Raw genomic sequence first — 15548 nt, 5'->3', positions numbered from 1 at the left:
ATGAAGAGGTGAGTTGCTCAACAAACTGTAAGTTTTGGGGAATGTGGTAGGGATGGAGCCCTCTGTAAAATGGCATGTAAAGGGCTGAGATCAGTGCAGAACATCATTTTCCACCCACTGATCAGACAGTCAACCCCAGCCTTTCGTGAACCCTGGAGTCAAAAATGATGGGGATATTTATAGTATAAATTCTCTGAGCCCAGAACTCTGTGTGTGGTTATGTGATTTGTTAGAGCAAACGCAAATGTTTTGGCACACTTCAGGGGTTCAAGCTCTCTGGCTATGTAATTCCCAGTACTTAATCACGTGTATGAGTAAATGAATAATGTAACTTAAGGTGATGGAATAAAAAAGCACTTTATCTCATGCTTTGACATGCTGTTTACTTAGCTGGAACGAGAAACAATAATTCTTGATAAGCTCCAGGAAGAACAGCCAGAAAGTCTTAAAGAGAAAGAAAAGGCCACCAGAGAGGAACTAATAGAATTACTAGATTTTGTGAACTCATTTGAGGAAAACGTCAACCAGCAACAGCTCCTCTTATTCTTACTTATTCACCGAATAAGAAACGTCCTGAATACATCTGAAAATACTGAGGCAGAAGCTGCCCTTCCTGCCTTACGTGAGATAAGGGCAATGCAGGATCGCTGTAAAAAGTAAGTGGTGTGAAATTTCTGTTGAAAATATGACAGGACTATAAGCATAGCATTTTATTGGGTATTAAAGAATATATGAAAGCTGTAATGCACTTAAAAAGATAATGAATGCCCTACTGGGTAGGGCATAGACCAATGCTCCATCTAACCCATCTGCTGTCTCCAGCATGGGTACTGGGAGACAGTAGCTAGGGAAAAGACCTGAGCCTGGCCATATTGTGTGTGGGCTGCAATTGGTGTTCAAATGTAGAAGGAATCAGAAGGGATGATGGTTGAACAACTCAACTTTTGCCTTACTAAGTGAGTGCCACTGTTTAAAATTTGCCTCAATTATTTTTTGCAAATCTGTGATTGTACTCACCCTTCTCCATGCCTGCTTTTTGACATGGAAATCTTTGTGAACGTCTTCTGCTCTGCCAGCATTTTCAGACTCCGAGAACCTGAGCTCTGTTTACTGTTCAAATATGCATGCTATCTGATTTGGTCTACCAAACATACTTTGTTTAGCAATATCTGAAGACTCATTTTTGAAGAAACTGAGGCAACAAAGGATGGAAACTCAGAGATTTAGTTACAGAAAATAATATTAAAATGCAGACAAATGTGTTTCATATATATTTTAAAAATATCTGTATTAAGCATACTCTTTGATTACTCCTACTTTGTGCAGAGTGTAACACTTAATATATTCTTGCTGGAAATCTTTCATAGGTTGTATGAAAAGACTCAAGACCATAAGGATTCTGTACAAGCTGAGATTCAAGAGAGGAACAAGATCATTGAAGAAATAAGTGCTGTGACAAATACATTACAGAATGCTGCATCTGTGTTATTACAAGATGCTACTGGAAAGGCAGGACAACTGGAGGTTGGTAACGGCTCTGTTATTGTGTGGGGACAGTTCGGAATATGTTCTCTTTTATGCTGGGGCTTGAACTTGCTCCAAATAAAATTAGTGGCAAAGTATATGCCTATGCACATTGACTTAAAGAGAATGAATCTGGCTCAGCTGAATATGACTGGCCCTGCCATGTCCTTGGTTTGCGTTCCTCTCCCTCTATGTGGTCCTCTTAGCAGGCACAGAAGTCTTTCCAGATTGCAGAGAGATTCACAGCCAGCTGCATGCCTTTTAGGAAGGACTGCTTAGTGTACATCCTGCGCCCCTTCCCCCTCTGCGTACCTAGCCAGGGCAGCTTCAGATGCTCTGGATTTTATGTCCCACATCAGGGGGTTAACCTGGTAAATGCTTTTTAGAAATCGAATTGTGATAAAGACCACAGTCTCCACCAGCAGCAACCAGCACTCTACAGCAACCCAGTCTATACATTTCTATCATTTCAGTATATTTTTGTTACCCTTCTTTGAATTCTTGACTTTATGAAATGCTATTATTCCTCTTACTTCCTGAATGTGGGTTTATTTATTTATTATTAGTTATATTTGTTTCGATTTAGTCTTATTGTGTTTATATTACTATCTTAATTTTTAAATCTTGATCAAAAATTTATTTTTCATTATATTTAATTGAGTTATCTTTTAACTATAGAACTTATAATTTATTTATTCTAGCCTACTAAGGTCTATTACAAATTTGGGCTCTCTTTGTTGAGTCTTGTATAAAAACTAGTTGGGGGTCCCCACCATGTATTTGCTTTAGAAGGTGGATGCTTGAAGCTGGCAAAGGGCTAGGAAATGTACAGAAGCCAAAGATCATGGTGGCAGATATGAGCATTTTCCTAGGGGTTAGCATGAGAGAGAAATGTTAAGTACATCTTTAGGAAGTTCTGAAAACCCATGAGCCAGCATTACTGTGGTGAAACCTTGTGGATTTGTCTGAAAGGGCTGGTTTTCTCTTTACAATTATTTAGAATTAGAATTTAGAGTTAGGTCTCTTTTACTCAGTTCTTTGTATCCAGGAGGAAATGTTACCACTGCAGGTGCTTGATGCCTGCTCTTTTTCCTCACATCCAAACTGTGCTACTCTGAGCACCTGAAACTCACCCAAAAGTGAGTTTAGACCTTGTTCCTGTTCCTGACAGCAATTGGCACAAGCAAATGTTAGCAGCAATCCTGTCCAATGATTTCTCTGTAGCAGTATGTCACAGCAGGCCTGTTCCTATTGAGAAGATTCAGCTGAAAGGATTGAAAAATTCCTTAATTTTACCTAATGCAAACACCAGTAAGCCAAAATCTGCAGGGCAATTTCATCCCTACTTCCAAAGAAAACCTAGTTTCTATAAAATCTATAGTGTTATTCAGGGCTCCGTTGCATTTATTGAATGGAAATGCCTATTTCACTTTCAGATGAGAAATCTAGGTTAGCTGGGTGGCAAAGTTTTAACTCACCAACATAGATTAATATCCAAATGGGAAGTGATACCATCTAGTCCCCTAGGAAAAAAATTGGGACAGTTTTGACAGGCATCTGCTTTCCAGCTAAATAATCTGTGAAATGTGAACATGCATTTATATACAGAAACCAGTTTGCAGAGACATGCTTTGTTTTGGAGATGGGCGTTGTAATTGATTCTTTCAAATTCAAGTCAGGGAATCTATAAACTCCCGTAAATGTTGGCACAATCATAATTGGGCCATTTGACAACAGCAGCCTTCTCTATGGTAGAATGAGGCACACAGCTGTTTCATGGGTTTGAGTTTTTTAATATCAGACCCAGTTGTCGTGGGATGGCAGGAACCAAATCAATCTCAGACTCTTACATATTTCTTCTGTGCATTGTATTTGTGTGAGGGAAAAGATTCCCAAGTGAAGACTAGGAGTTAATGGATTACCATTACCCCTGATTGAAAAAGAAAAGGATGATAATTTTAATGTCTTTCGTTGCCTGGGAGGAGCTTTAGATCATTTTCCCCAATAACTTGAGTTAACATTTGAGTTTCTCAAACAGCTGAGCATTGGGAAAAGGGACCATAAAGCAAACAAACAGAACTTTCCAACTTGAAATTCTAGAAAACCTTCAAAACAAATAAGTTGCTTCATTCTTTCAGCAAGAGGACTTAGATCGGATTTTATTTCTAGGCCACAGGCTGTAGACAGTTGTTCAAGTTTCTTTTATCTCATAAAACCTACATTCTTCATGCAGAACTGGAAACTACTGTTTTGAAAGGAGCCTGCTGTGCTGCTCTGCGTAATTGCCTGAAAGCAGATACTTCAACTTGAAACCTGTTGCTTTTTGTGGCCTTTGTGTTGTTTATAATAATGAAGGCATGAACGTTGGCTATTAAACGTCTTTCAGAGAGAAAATGCACTTTTGGCAAAAGGGAGAGCACAAAGGTTAACATTTAATCATAGGAGCACTTCAAATGATTGCATTGCTATACCTGTCAATAAACATCAGTGCATCAGTTGCCTGACATGGAATAGTATCAAGTTTAATTAATTCTTACAGATTGAAAAGCATCATTTGATTTAATGAGTGAGTATTTCTCAAAGTTAATCTGCTTGCAGGGGTAGTCAAATTAGGTTTGATATCACAAAAACAACTTTTCCAAACCATAATCATGGTAGGAAATATAAAACACAATATGTATGTATCTATATATATATACATATGTACGTATACACACATGCACATGCACTCAGTAAAAACTGGGTAAAACTGCTGAAGTTACTCTTAATTTTGTAGGAGGTTCAGAGCGTGATCAGTAAAGAAAGTCAAACTCTAAAGGGTATCATGGAGAAACTCCGGATCAAGTATTCTGAAATGTATACAATAGTTCCTGCAGAGATCGAAACACAGCTGGAGGAGTGCAAGAAAGTATTGCAAGACCTAGAAGACAAGGTAACCGTTGATGTAATTTTCATATTTACCTTTTTGTAACGTATAAATAAGTACAGCAATATTTCATGAGTATTGTAACTATAAATTTCCACTTGAAACTGATTATTTTCATTTGCATTTTCCTCTCAGTGAAAATGTATGCATGAGGAAAGATTCCTCATGTTAACTGTCTCCTTTTAGAATAACCTTACAGTAAGCAGTGTGAATATAATATTTTTCTCTTCCATTAAAAGAGGACAGGCAGAACCACTAGCAACAAAGTCTTGGATATGATATGGATCCTGTCTTCTATTCAGTCTGATTATTAAACTGAACTAGTAGTCAAAGTTGTTTGGGAAGTTTGTATAGCTTATCTGAGGAGATATTTTCAAAACTGGACTTTTGAAACCGGATTTTTTTATCTAATTTGCACACATGGTGTAGGGTATCACAGCATGGTTCTTTATACCACCCCTCGGGACACGGTTGCATTCCTTTAAAAGCAGGCAGGGAATTTAAGTAACTAAATAACATTGCCTCGGCTTTTTGCAATGCTTTCTATCTACAGGGGGCATAATCTGAAAACAAAATTAAAGGAAAATGGAGTAATACTGTAAGTTTGGGGTCAAATTTTAGCCTGGTATAATTATCGTCATTGTTATTTATTCATTTGTGTTACTTATAAAAAGAAAAAAATATTTCCGTTCTCTTATTTCAGAAATAATAATCTTTAATGCTAATTTTAAAGACTATATCTCAGTTAATTTGATAAAACTTGAAAGTTTAATAAAACAATTTTGAAATCCAGTTACTTGGTAGTGTCTGTCAGATTTTTCATTCATTTTATGTTGCATTAAATATTTAGAGACATATTCATTACAGCTTATTAGTTTTAATTTAGTTAACTTCGTAGTTTCTGTTTCAACATGGAACCAGTCTTTTTAGAACCAACAACCGGGTCGCAGAGAGAAGGAGAAGGGAAGAAAAACAGTATTTATGCTTTGGGGTTTTTTTGTTGTTTATGGTTTCATTTACTGAGATAAAAGATTATACCAGTGCACACATTACATATTGGAGTGAAAGAACTGGTCCTGGAAACTAGATAACATTTGCTTTTCATATTTAGGTAGTGGAAAACAATATAAACTATCTTGGAAGTTTTTAAAATGCATTTAGGAAACAAAGTAAATCCTAGTGGAACTGGAGATCAGCTTAGTTACATACTAGGAGATACCAGCATGTGTTAAATTGAATTAACTTGTCATATTTTAATGGCATTCTGCTTTCTTCTAAATCTGCTAACCTAAAAATGAAAATAAATCGTACTTTTGATGCCATGCATTTTATGTGAAAAATAGAATAAATTTATCCCAGCAAGAAGTCTTGAAATTAAAATCCTGCCCTACCAATGACCAGAGCATTGACAGATGCAGCGTTTTTTTCTGAGGAAAGATAGGAAGTCAGTGCTTGGTCTGCTTTCTCATTTCCAGCTGTGTCGCATCACTCATCCATGTTTCTCTTCTATTGTGGAAACTAGCGCAACAAACATCAATAATTTTTTATGTTTGGTATACTCCAGGATAGTAGTAATGGTCAAGTGTTTAGTGATTACAGTCTGAGTTCCTTTTTCCAGGGAGTCTTAGGCACTAAGTACAGACTGGACTTCATAGGTTTTTTGTATAAGCATGAGTATTTGAGAGGAGCACTGTAGTTCTTTTTGCTATATATTTATTTTGATTAATGTAATTTTAACAATACCTTACTATAGGTGTTATTATATTGGTCTGACACTATATGGTGGCATCTATAAATAATAAATAATGTTAATAAAATTAAGAAATAAAAATGGATAAATAATTTATTAACTAAATAATGATCTTGATTCCTCTTCCCACAAAAAGGATAAAGTATAAGGAGCTTCAAACAAGAATAACTACTAAACTAGAAATCTTTTGCATCAATGCAGCATAAAGCTGTTCAATGTGCATATGCCCCATAAATCCTAGGGCTGCAGCACACAAAGGATTTACCATGATTTAAAAATTTCCTGGGGCTTGGCTGACCTTAACAGCTAGCAGGGTTTAGTAAGAAAAGATGTTACCTTGGGCTAAGAGTAAGGACTTTCTCACTCCCTGCACTTCATCTAGCCCATAGTAACCTGGTACCTTAGTGTGTTGCTCAGTTCTGTGCTCAGGCAATTATTCAACTTCAGCTTACTTGAGAGTTTTTCTCTTTACATAGAAAATCAGGCCCTCCAGTGTACCGATTTTTCATTTCTGTGGAGTTCTGCAGAGTAAAATTAAGTTCCACATACTTTATGGGGCTTAGAGCCTTTTATTTTAGTAATAAATCTCTAAATTTATATTTAGAAATTCACTATACATTGATGCACTTCCATATTCCCTTATTTGTTACATGGAAGTAATAGCTGTCAGTTGAGACATAAAGGTGTCATTCTAGGTTTCTTACAGCACAAATCTAAACGTGACCCTTTCCACAATGCAGCTTGATTAGCCTCTGTTACAGATTAGAACAGGGGCAGTTGAAGCGAAGCACCCGTTGTTTCTTCAGGGATTGCCTTTCTTGACCAGTCATTTTTGAGTGAGAGGAAATCATTGAACAACATGTAAACGTTGAACCTGCTCACATTAACGCTTCTCCCTGCAAATGTAATTCCATTCCTGTGTTTTCAAGTGACTCGTCAAGAGAAACATGAAAAGAATTTGAATATTTTTGGTGAGGTGGTGCACAGAAACAAACAGATCTTTGTAATCTCCCCTATCGTTTTCGCTTTACTCTGACAGGTTAGCTTTGAAATCTTGCAGAGCTCTCCTCAGTATGTGCTGCAAAGAAAAGCAGAAGCTATTAACAATGGCCTTCAAGCTATTGAAAAGATGTTACAACAGAAGAGTGAAAACATTGCAAAAGCCAAAGAAGTTCAGAAGGTAATCTTGCCAAAAAAAAAATTTGTGGGTGCTAAAAGATTTTTGGTTGTTTCTAAGAGCCTGGTTTAGCAGGAGCGTAAAGTGGCCCTCCATTCATTTTATGTCTGTAAAAGGAGAAGTACAAGCAAGCATTTAGCTGGTGAATATTTACCAATTCTTTCTCACAGGAAAATACGTGTTTTTTTCAACTGTGCATCACACCGGTAGATGCAGAGTGTTCTGTTCCCGTCATATCAGTTCTGAAATCTTTGCAATTCCACATGCCCCACATGGAGAGCAAATAACTCTGCTGTTATCTTTGAGCCTGACCTTATATTTCATTTCCCCTCTCTCCACATGCAGCAAATCTGGGATATGCTCGACCTTTGGCATTACAAACTTAATGAACTGGATGCAGAAGTGCAAGATATAGTAGAGCAGGATTCCTGCCACGCACAGGAGTTGATGGATATCTTAGTGACCCCCCTTCAGCAGTACCAACAGGTCTCGCAACTCGCCGAGCGCAGAACTGCCATTTTAAACAAGGTAGATGCAAATGTAAAAGTTTAAAAAAAATCACATCTTATAAAAAACAAAATAAAGGCTTTGCATAAAACATCATCAAAGGCTGTCAAGTGAGTAAAGAGTCAAAAGCCTGCTGTAGGTGCATTGGCTTATTGTAACTAAGAGTTTCTGGAGTGGCAAACATCACCTCCAGCTGCTACCCAAAAGGACTGGCTCTGCACCATGGTTGTCGGGGGTTAGCATGGGGGATTCATGCCCCTGGATGGGTGATGAGATAGTTTTGGACATGAGGAAAAACTTCTTTACTGAAAGAGTGGTTAAACATTGGAAGAGGCTGCCCAGGGAAGTGGTTGAGTCACCATCCCTGGAAGTATTTAAAAGACGCGTAGATGAGGCGGTTAGGGACATGGTTTAGTGGGCATGGTGGTGTTGGGTTGACGGTTGGACTCGATGATCTTAGAGGTCTTTTCCAACCTTAATGATTCTATGATTCTATGATTCTCTGTGACTCTGCTAATGGGCTATCTATTAAAGTAACATTGCCGTATATATCGCAACAGTGCCCCCATGAAATGTAAGTATGTCAGCACCAAAATGACCTTTGATTAGAGGAGATAGCCTGAAATCATGCAACTGTTTCAGAAAAATTATGATCTTTATTTCACTGTACTAATTTAACTGACCTTGATGAAAACGCATCCCATTTTCTTTTAATCTTGCCCATAGATGTGTTTATCCTATACAGTGAATAGAAATGCATTTGTGCCTTTTTGTAAAATCCTGTCATTTCCTAGGCTGCCAACAAGATGGAAGAATGTGATGAACTCTTCAAGAATGTGAAAGTTTGGATAGAAAACACGAACTGCTTGCTAAGAGCAGATGCTAACAATGACTCTGCAAAAAGCTTACGCAAACATACTGATGACCTTCAGGTAAGTGTTAATGCAGATATATGGTCTTGTTAGAACTAGTTGCTCTGTACAGACAGAATTTTGCATTCTTAAGTCTTACTGCCATAAATAATTTACCATCTTCAATAAATCCTTTAAGTGAAAAATAGTTATAGTTGATATTCATGAAATATAGATGGATACTTTTCGGTGTTGAACATATCTGTCTTTTGAAAGTGCTGAACTGTAGTACATCTATTTTCCAAAATTTTGCGACTGTCTTCTGTTACCCTACTGTGTGGCTATAATCAGTATTTACTGCCTGAATATGTATGGTTCTTTCTGTATTGTGTGTATGTCATCCAAAAATGATAAAGTGGTATTTTGATGTCTGTCTGTTAGATGGAAACTTTGAGGTGAATTGTGATTTGGAAGGCAGTTCTCACTGTATCTTGAAGGTAATTCTGATTGGTAATTTCAAGAATCAAATGTTTGTAATATTACAGGGAAGATCAGGGCCAGGCAAGTGCCAAGAGGATTTCTGGCAATTTGATATTTGAAATTCAAGTTTTCTATGTGTCCACTCCTTGGCTTAGGCCAACAGAGAAAGTTGGTGCTCTGAACATAGGTTTTTGTATTAAAACTAATAAGAATTCCTTACAAGAAGTAGCTGACTGTTCTGGACTGATACGTTACAGAGCACAATGGGGAGATTGTGATTTCCAAAATCTGTGAACGTTTTTGTGAGAAAACCTTATTGTCTTCTGTGTTTGTGGTTTGGAGTGTTTTGTGTGTTCTGGGCTGGGAAACCAGTGGATTTGGAAATGCACCCGAGGCTTGCGTTAGAGTTGAGACATGCATTCAGTCCTTTCCTTCAGTGGATCACATGCATTTCTTGCAGCCCTGTTCTTCATTAAGACATTCGCTGTAATTAATCCAAATGCTCATCTAGTTAGCTGCAGGAGACGTGAAGAATCTTCCCATCGTGCACAACCTGCCAGATATTTTCTGGAGCATTCTGTTATATCTGCTGTCTGCAGGCTGGTGTGCAGAAAAGCCTTTTCAGGTGTCTGGCTGACGTCTTGTTCATGTACTTGGGATCCACCTGACCATGGCACAGGAGCTGGAGAAGAATCTTCTCCAGGATCTCATACTTTTGTTTTTTGGGGGTGGGACCTCTCTCTGAGTTTGAAATCTTCCTCTTCATGCCCTTTGTCATGCTCATGTAGACTTATTTTATCTAATTGATTCCCTTAAAATCATGGCATCAGTCTCAGTTTTCTGCCTGCAGGATGCAGCAGTTTGGTTCCCTTAGGAGTGAAGTGTGTTAGTCTGAACTAAGCTTTTGGGAATATATGCAATGGTCAGTGACATACAGGAAATTAAAACTGATTCCTTCTGGCCCTAACCTCTGTGAAACTTTCATGTTCACCATTGATGGATCAAACTAAGCTCTTATTTTGTCTCCAGATGGCTTTGGAGGACTCAGAGCAAAAGCAGAATCTTCTACACAGTGTTTACTTGGAGCTGGAGGAGCTAACACCAGTCTTTGAAACAGACAGTGTAATGAACCAGCTAAAAGAAATAGATGATAAAGTAGCAACTTTACAGCATGAGATAGCAGAGTTTCTTCCACAGATCCAGCATGTGGCTGATGTAAGTTTGGGCAATCTATAAGTGCCTTTTATCAGAGCTTCATCATATGTTATGAAATATAGCTTATATTGCCTGCATAGAAAAAAGGTGTGCTGTTTTTAGTAGGTGTGCCAAGTGAGGAAATTAATGGTTTGGAAACAAACCATCAGAAGGTGTTTGGTATCTAATTAAGCTGTAAAGTTCAGGAGTATTGATGAAACTCCTTGTTTAGGAGGAGAAATGCAGGGCTTGTTTACTGGAAATTAAAAGGGCTTATCTTGCTGGAGGGTAGGGCTCCTATTCAGAGGCACCTGGACAGGCTGGAGAAATGGGCTGACAGAAACCTCATGAAGTTCAACAGAGGCAAATGCAAAGTCCTGCAACCAGGAGGGAACATGTCCAAATACCAATCCAGGATGGGGACCAACCAGCTGGAAAACAGCTTTGCCAAAAGGGCCGGTGGTCCTGATGGACAACAAGTTGATCATGACACAGCAGCATGGCCTTGCAACAAGAAGGCCAACAGCATCCTGAGCTGCCTGAGCAAGAGTGTAGCCAGGAGGTCCACAGGAGCGATCTTTCTTTTTGGCACCTGTGAGATCATATGTGGGTGCTGTGCTCAGTTTTAGGTTTCCCAGTGTAACAAAGACATAGACATACCTGGAGTGAGTCCAGGAAGGCCACCAAAGTGGTCGGGGGCTGTAGCACAGGATGTAAGATGAAGGGCTGGGAAACCTGGGTCAGTTCAGCCTGGAGAAGAGACAACTTAGGGGTTGGGGGGGCGGGTATTACTGCTGTCTACTGCTACGTAATGGGACTATAGACAAGATGGAGCCAGACTCTTCTTGGGGTGTGCAGAGAAAAGATGAGCAGTAACAGACCCACATTATAACAAAGGAAATTCCATCTACATTTTTAGGATGGATTTTTTTTTGCAGTGAGATTGGTCAAACACTAGATCAGGGGCCCAAAGAGGGGGGTAAAATCCCCATCCCAGGAGATACCCAAATCTCAACAGCATCAAGCCCCAAACGACCTTCTCTGATGGGCACCAGAGACCTCCTGAGGTCCCTTCCAACCTAATTTATGCTGTGACTCTGTCTCCATGAGAGTTCACAAGTAGCTGTACTGTATGTGGATCCATTTTTCTATCTGACATAAGACTCTTCATATAGAAAGCTGCAACAGTGTAATTAGAGCAGTTTCCTATGCTGATAACTGTCACCACTGGAAAAGTGTCTTGTCACTACTGGTAATTTATAGTGTGACTTCTCAAGGATATTTCAATTCTGTATTCAGGGTTTAAAACAGACCAGGTGACCTTAGATACTTAATTCCTCCAGAAGTTATGATGATATGTAATTTATAATAACTAGCCTTTTGATTGGTAGCATCCATTAACATATCCTGCATATGCTGCACTTGTTTTTCAGTATTTCTTTTTAAATTTAAGTAAAAGGCAGAAATACAAGCTGACTTTGGTATTTGTACTATCTGCAAATATTCTCTTTGTTCCCAAAATCTAGGAATTGGATGCTATTGAATCTCACGTGAAACTGTTTGAGAAGGACATTGCCAAAATGAAGACAATCCTGTCATCAGAAGATCTGTTAGAATTTTCTCCTAAAGACCAACTTAAACATGGACAGGTCCGTGAAAACTCCTATATAGGCTTTTTTCCCTATATATTTATGCATAAGTTAGCATAAATATGCTTTCACAAGCATAAGGCTGTTTTGTGACTGCAAACTACCATGGACAAGTTTTTAGTATGTGACTTTGAAATGTTAGTATCACACAAATTCTAACTCTCAGGTCAAAGATTGAAAGTATTACTTCAGTCATGATTTCGGCTACATATTTCTACAGTAGCGAGTAGTGCAGTCCAAGAGGAGCACATTGGGAGGACAAAACAGTGCAGAGGACCTGATATCTGTGTTGTATGTGCCTTGGGAGCTTACTTTGGACTGATCCTGTAGAACGGACATCCATTAGTGGCTGGGTGTCTTCAGAGGCTCTTCTGGAGAGTGTCTTCTGCTTTAGTTTCATTTGAAAGGAATCCAGTTTGCATGCTCCAAGATAACTGTGCAATGTAAACCCTAAGGTGAGGCTGTTGGGAGATCCCTTCAAGAAGCACAGTCACGGTTTGAATGAAAACATTTGATATTAAAGCACTATTGAGAACATGCCCATAGAGAACTCAAGTATGTAACTTAAGCACACATTGTCAGACATACCTGCCATATTTGAGTGTCTCCATTTTTGGAAAGTTTATGGCCTGACTTTCAGAGACACTTGCTGCACATCACTCTACTTAGCATCAAACAGTAAGTAATCTGAAAGTCTGAAAATCAGACTTTTTTTCCAAAAATGGAGGCAAAATTTAGCAGATGTTTCTGGAAACATAGGCTGGAATGACTTACCATAAAACCTTTTCATCAGGCAGGGACTTAACTGCAAAGATACCTTGGCGAGACGGTTTTCCTTTCTCTGCTTGAATGAAGTAAAGCAAAGTATTATGGTATCTTTTCTTTTATACCACATGCAGTCCACATTGTTAGCTGACTGAAATGCAGAAAGCATGGGTTCAGTTTCAGGGGAGGGAAAAAATGTCGTCATACCTCTCATAGCTTTGTTATCCAGAGAACAATTTTGTAATGGCTACATTATATGGAAAAACTAAAGTAATATTTCTTCTGGAAAACAATGTTTACCTACTTCCTTATTTTAAATTGAAGCCTGGATAGTATGCTAATAACAAAAAATTCCTGATATAGGCTGCTTATGAATGAGAAAGTAAGCATCTCTATTCCAATTGGGGCCTTTTAAAATGAGATCTTCTTGAGAGGTAATTTAACAAAAATATTGGTAATTAAAAGGCCCAGAGGTGGTTTGTATTTTTTTTTTTTTTCTTCTAAACTTCCCAGCTGAATGAGGTCTCGGTAGGATTTCATATTTGTTTAGGAGGACCAAGAAGTTGTGAGTTGGTATTGCCATTCTGTCTTTCCTAAGTTGATCACTGAGTCTTCCATAAAACATGTATTGTGGTATGAAACTGCACCTTTCTGTTCATCCAAAGCTAATAAAGGTGATTGTAAACTGTGCATCTGCTCGGGGTGTTGTGATAGGAAAGGTCTTTGACAGGAAAGCTGTCTTCAGAGGTTTCTCCTGGCTTCCATCCCGGTTCATCATCTCAGCTATGTTGATAAGATTGTTTATCAGCATAAGAAAGACACGGACCTGTTGGAGCGGGTCCAGAAGAGGGCCACGAAAATGGTCAGGGGGATGGAACATCTCTCCTGTGAAGAAAGGCTGAGAGAGTTGGGGTTGTTCAGCCTAGAGAAGAGAAGGCTTTGGGGAGACCTTATTGCAGCCTGTCAGTACTTAAAGGGGGCTTATAAGAAAGATGGGGACAGACTTTTTAGCAGGGCCTGTTGCGACAGGACAAGGGGAAATGGCTTTAAACTAAAGGGGGGGAGATTTAGACTAGATCTAAGGAAGAAATTTTTTTATGCTGAGGGTGGTGAAGCACTGGCCCAGGTTGCCCAGAGAGGTGGTGGATGCCCCATCCCTGGAGACATTCCAGGTCAAGTTGGCCGGGGCTCTGAGCAACCTGATCTAGTTGAAGATGTTCCTTGCTCGTTGCAGGGGGGTTAGACTAGGTGACCTTTAGAGGTCCCTTCCAACCCAAACTATTCTGTGATTCTATAAAATGGCTGGCTTTAACATAGGACATTTCATGGATGGTTTGCAGCACAAAAAAGAAAAAACAGAGTTGGCTAGAGTGACATCAAAGAGTTTGCACCATTTTTTTAACTGTCTTCATTGCCAAAGATGTGCTACTTTGAAATGACACGCTTAGTAAATAGTAACTACTCCGAATGTGACCCTTTTTTGGTCACTGTGCAAACTTTATGTATGTATATGCAGAAAAAGCAGAATTGTAAATGTGATTATATCTTCCTCTTGCTTTAGACTACCTCACCATGGATTTTCACTTATTTGTTCCAAGATTAAAATATTCTTCCTTCTTAAATGGGAAACTCACCAAAGAGCACTTTTGCACATCATGACAGTAGTATAAATTTTCATTGTTGATTTTTCCAACTCAATATCACATCCATCATCTGTCCCATATCCTAATAGGTTATACTTGACCATGTTGGTCCCATGCAGAAGACCATTGTTCATATACAGTCCTATGAAGAAGCACTTCAGCTGCCAGGGGTGAAAATGCAACCTTTCTCAGTCTTCCAAAGAGCAAGACAACTCTTGAGAGATTTGAAGAAATTAGAAAAAATTACTAAGGAACAAAATGATCTACTGGAGGTAATCGATTTTTTTTTTTTTTTTACTGTCAGCTAAACCACCTTTATTTTATAATAATTTTGATCACTAGACAATATTGTTTTGTATTGTACAGGCATATAGTACACCTACTTTTTCTTCCATGTAATGGTTTGGGGATTTTTTTTTTGATCTGTTTTTTTCCTGTGTAATTTGATACTACAACAAGTCTTGAAATTCATTTCAGTTTTGTAATTCAGTCACAACTGACAACGTGTGTTTTAGCATATTGTAGAAGAAATGAAGGCCCAAGTGTCTTACGACCCAGGTTTGCACAACTGATGATTGAAGTCCAGTGTTATATGCAGGTGCTCATGTCTGCAACGTACAAGTCCATAAACATATCTTGAACATGGAAATTCTCTGTTGACAGCCATTAGATAGAAATTGCTGACAATTAATAGCCGGAATTCTTTTACTAAAGATTGTCTTCCCAGATCAGTGAGCCAGGAAAGTGACCATTTTCTACCACAGTCGCTTCGTTAATTCGTTGTTTGGAGGCAGGCCAACTCATGCCCCCAGAAGGATGCCCCATCCCTGGAAACATTCCAGGTCAGGTTGGATGGGGCTCTGAGCAACCTGATCTAGTTGAAGATGTCCCTGCGCACAGGGGGGCAGGGGGGTTGGACTAGATGACCTTTAGAGGTCCCTTCCAACCCAAACTATTCTATGATTCTATAAGGTCCCATGCAAGGATGCATCTTGGTTAACGGGGTTAGCAGTCCTGGTTAACGGGGGAGGTCCCGGACGACTGGAGGCTGGCCAATGTGACGCCCATCTACAAGAAGGGCC

At 38.9% G+C, this 15548-nt stretch overlaps 1 protein-coding gene across 1 annotated transcript in view; it reads left to right on the top strand.

Annotated features, from left to right (window-relative positions):
- The window catches only part of SYNE2 (spectrin repeat containing, nuclear envelope 2), a 203754-nt gene that overhangs the window by 88873 nt on the left and 99333 nt on the right, over positions 1-15548 (top strand). The window contains exons 56-65 of the mRNA XM_009332747.1: positions 236-284; positions 391-656; positions 1368-1524; positions 4301-4456; positions 7240-7380; positions 7723-7905; positions 8679-8816; positions 10245-10430; positions 11936-12058; positions 14556-14738. Coding sequence (XP_009331022.1) covers positions 236-284; positions 391-656; positions 1368-1524; positions 4301-4456; positions 7240-7380; positions 7723-7905; positions 8679-8816; positions 10245-10430; positions 11936-12058; positions 14556-14738 — 1582 coding nt within the window. The remainder of the gene's footprint in view (positions 1-235; positions 285-390; positions 657-1367; positions 1525-4300; positions 4457-7239; positions 7381-7722; positions 7906-8678; positions 8817-10244; positions 10431-11935; positions 12059-14555; positions 14739-15548) is intronic.

The sequence above is a fragment of the Pygoscelis adeliae genome, unplaced genomic scaffold (assembly GCF_000699105.1).
Source record: "Pygoscelis adeliae isolate BGI_AS28 unplaced genomic scaffold, ASM69910v1 Scaffold179, whole genome shotgun sequence".
In the NCBI taxonomy this organism is placed as follows: domain Eukaryota; kingdom Metazoa; phylum Chordata; class Aves; order Sphenisciformes; family Spheniscidae; genus Pygoscelis; species Pygoscelis adeliae.
The sequence above is the reverse complement of the archived record's forward strand: the minus strand, read 5'-3'. Positions and strand labels throughout refer to the sequence as shown.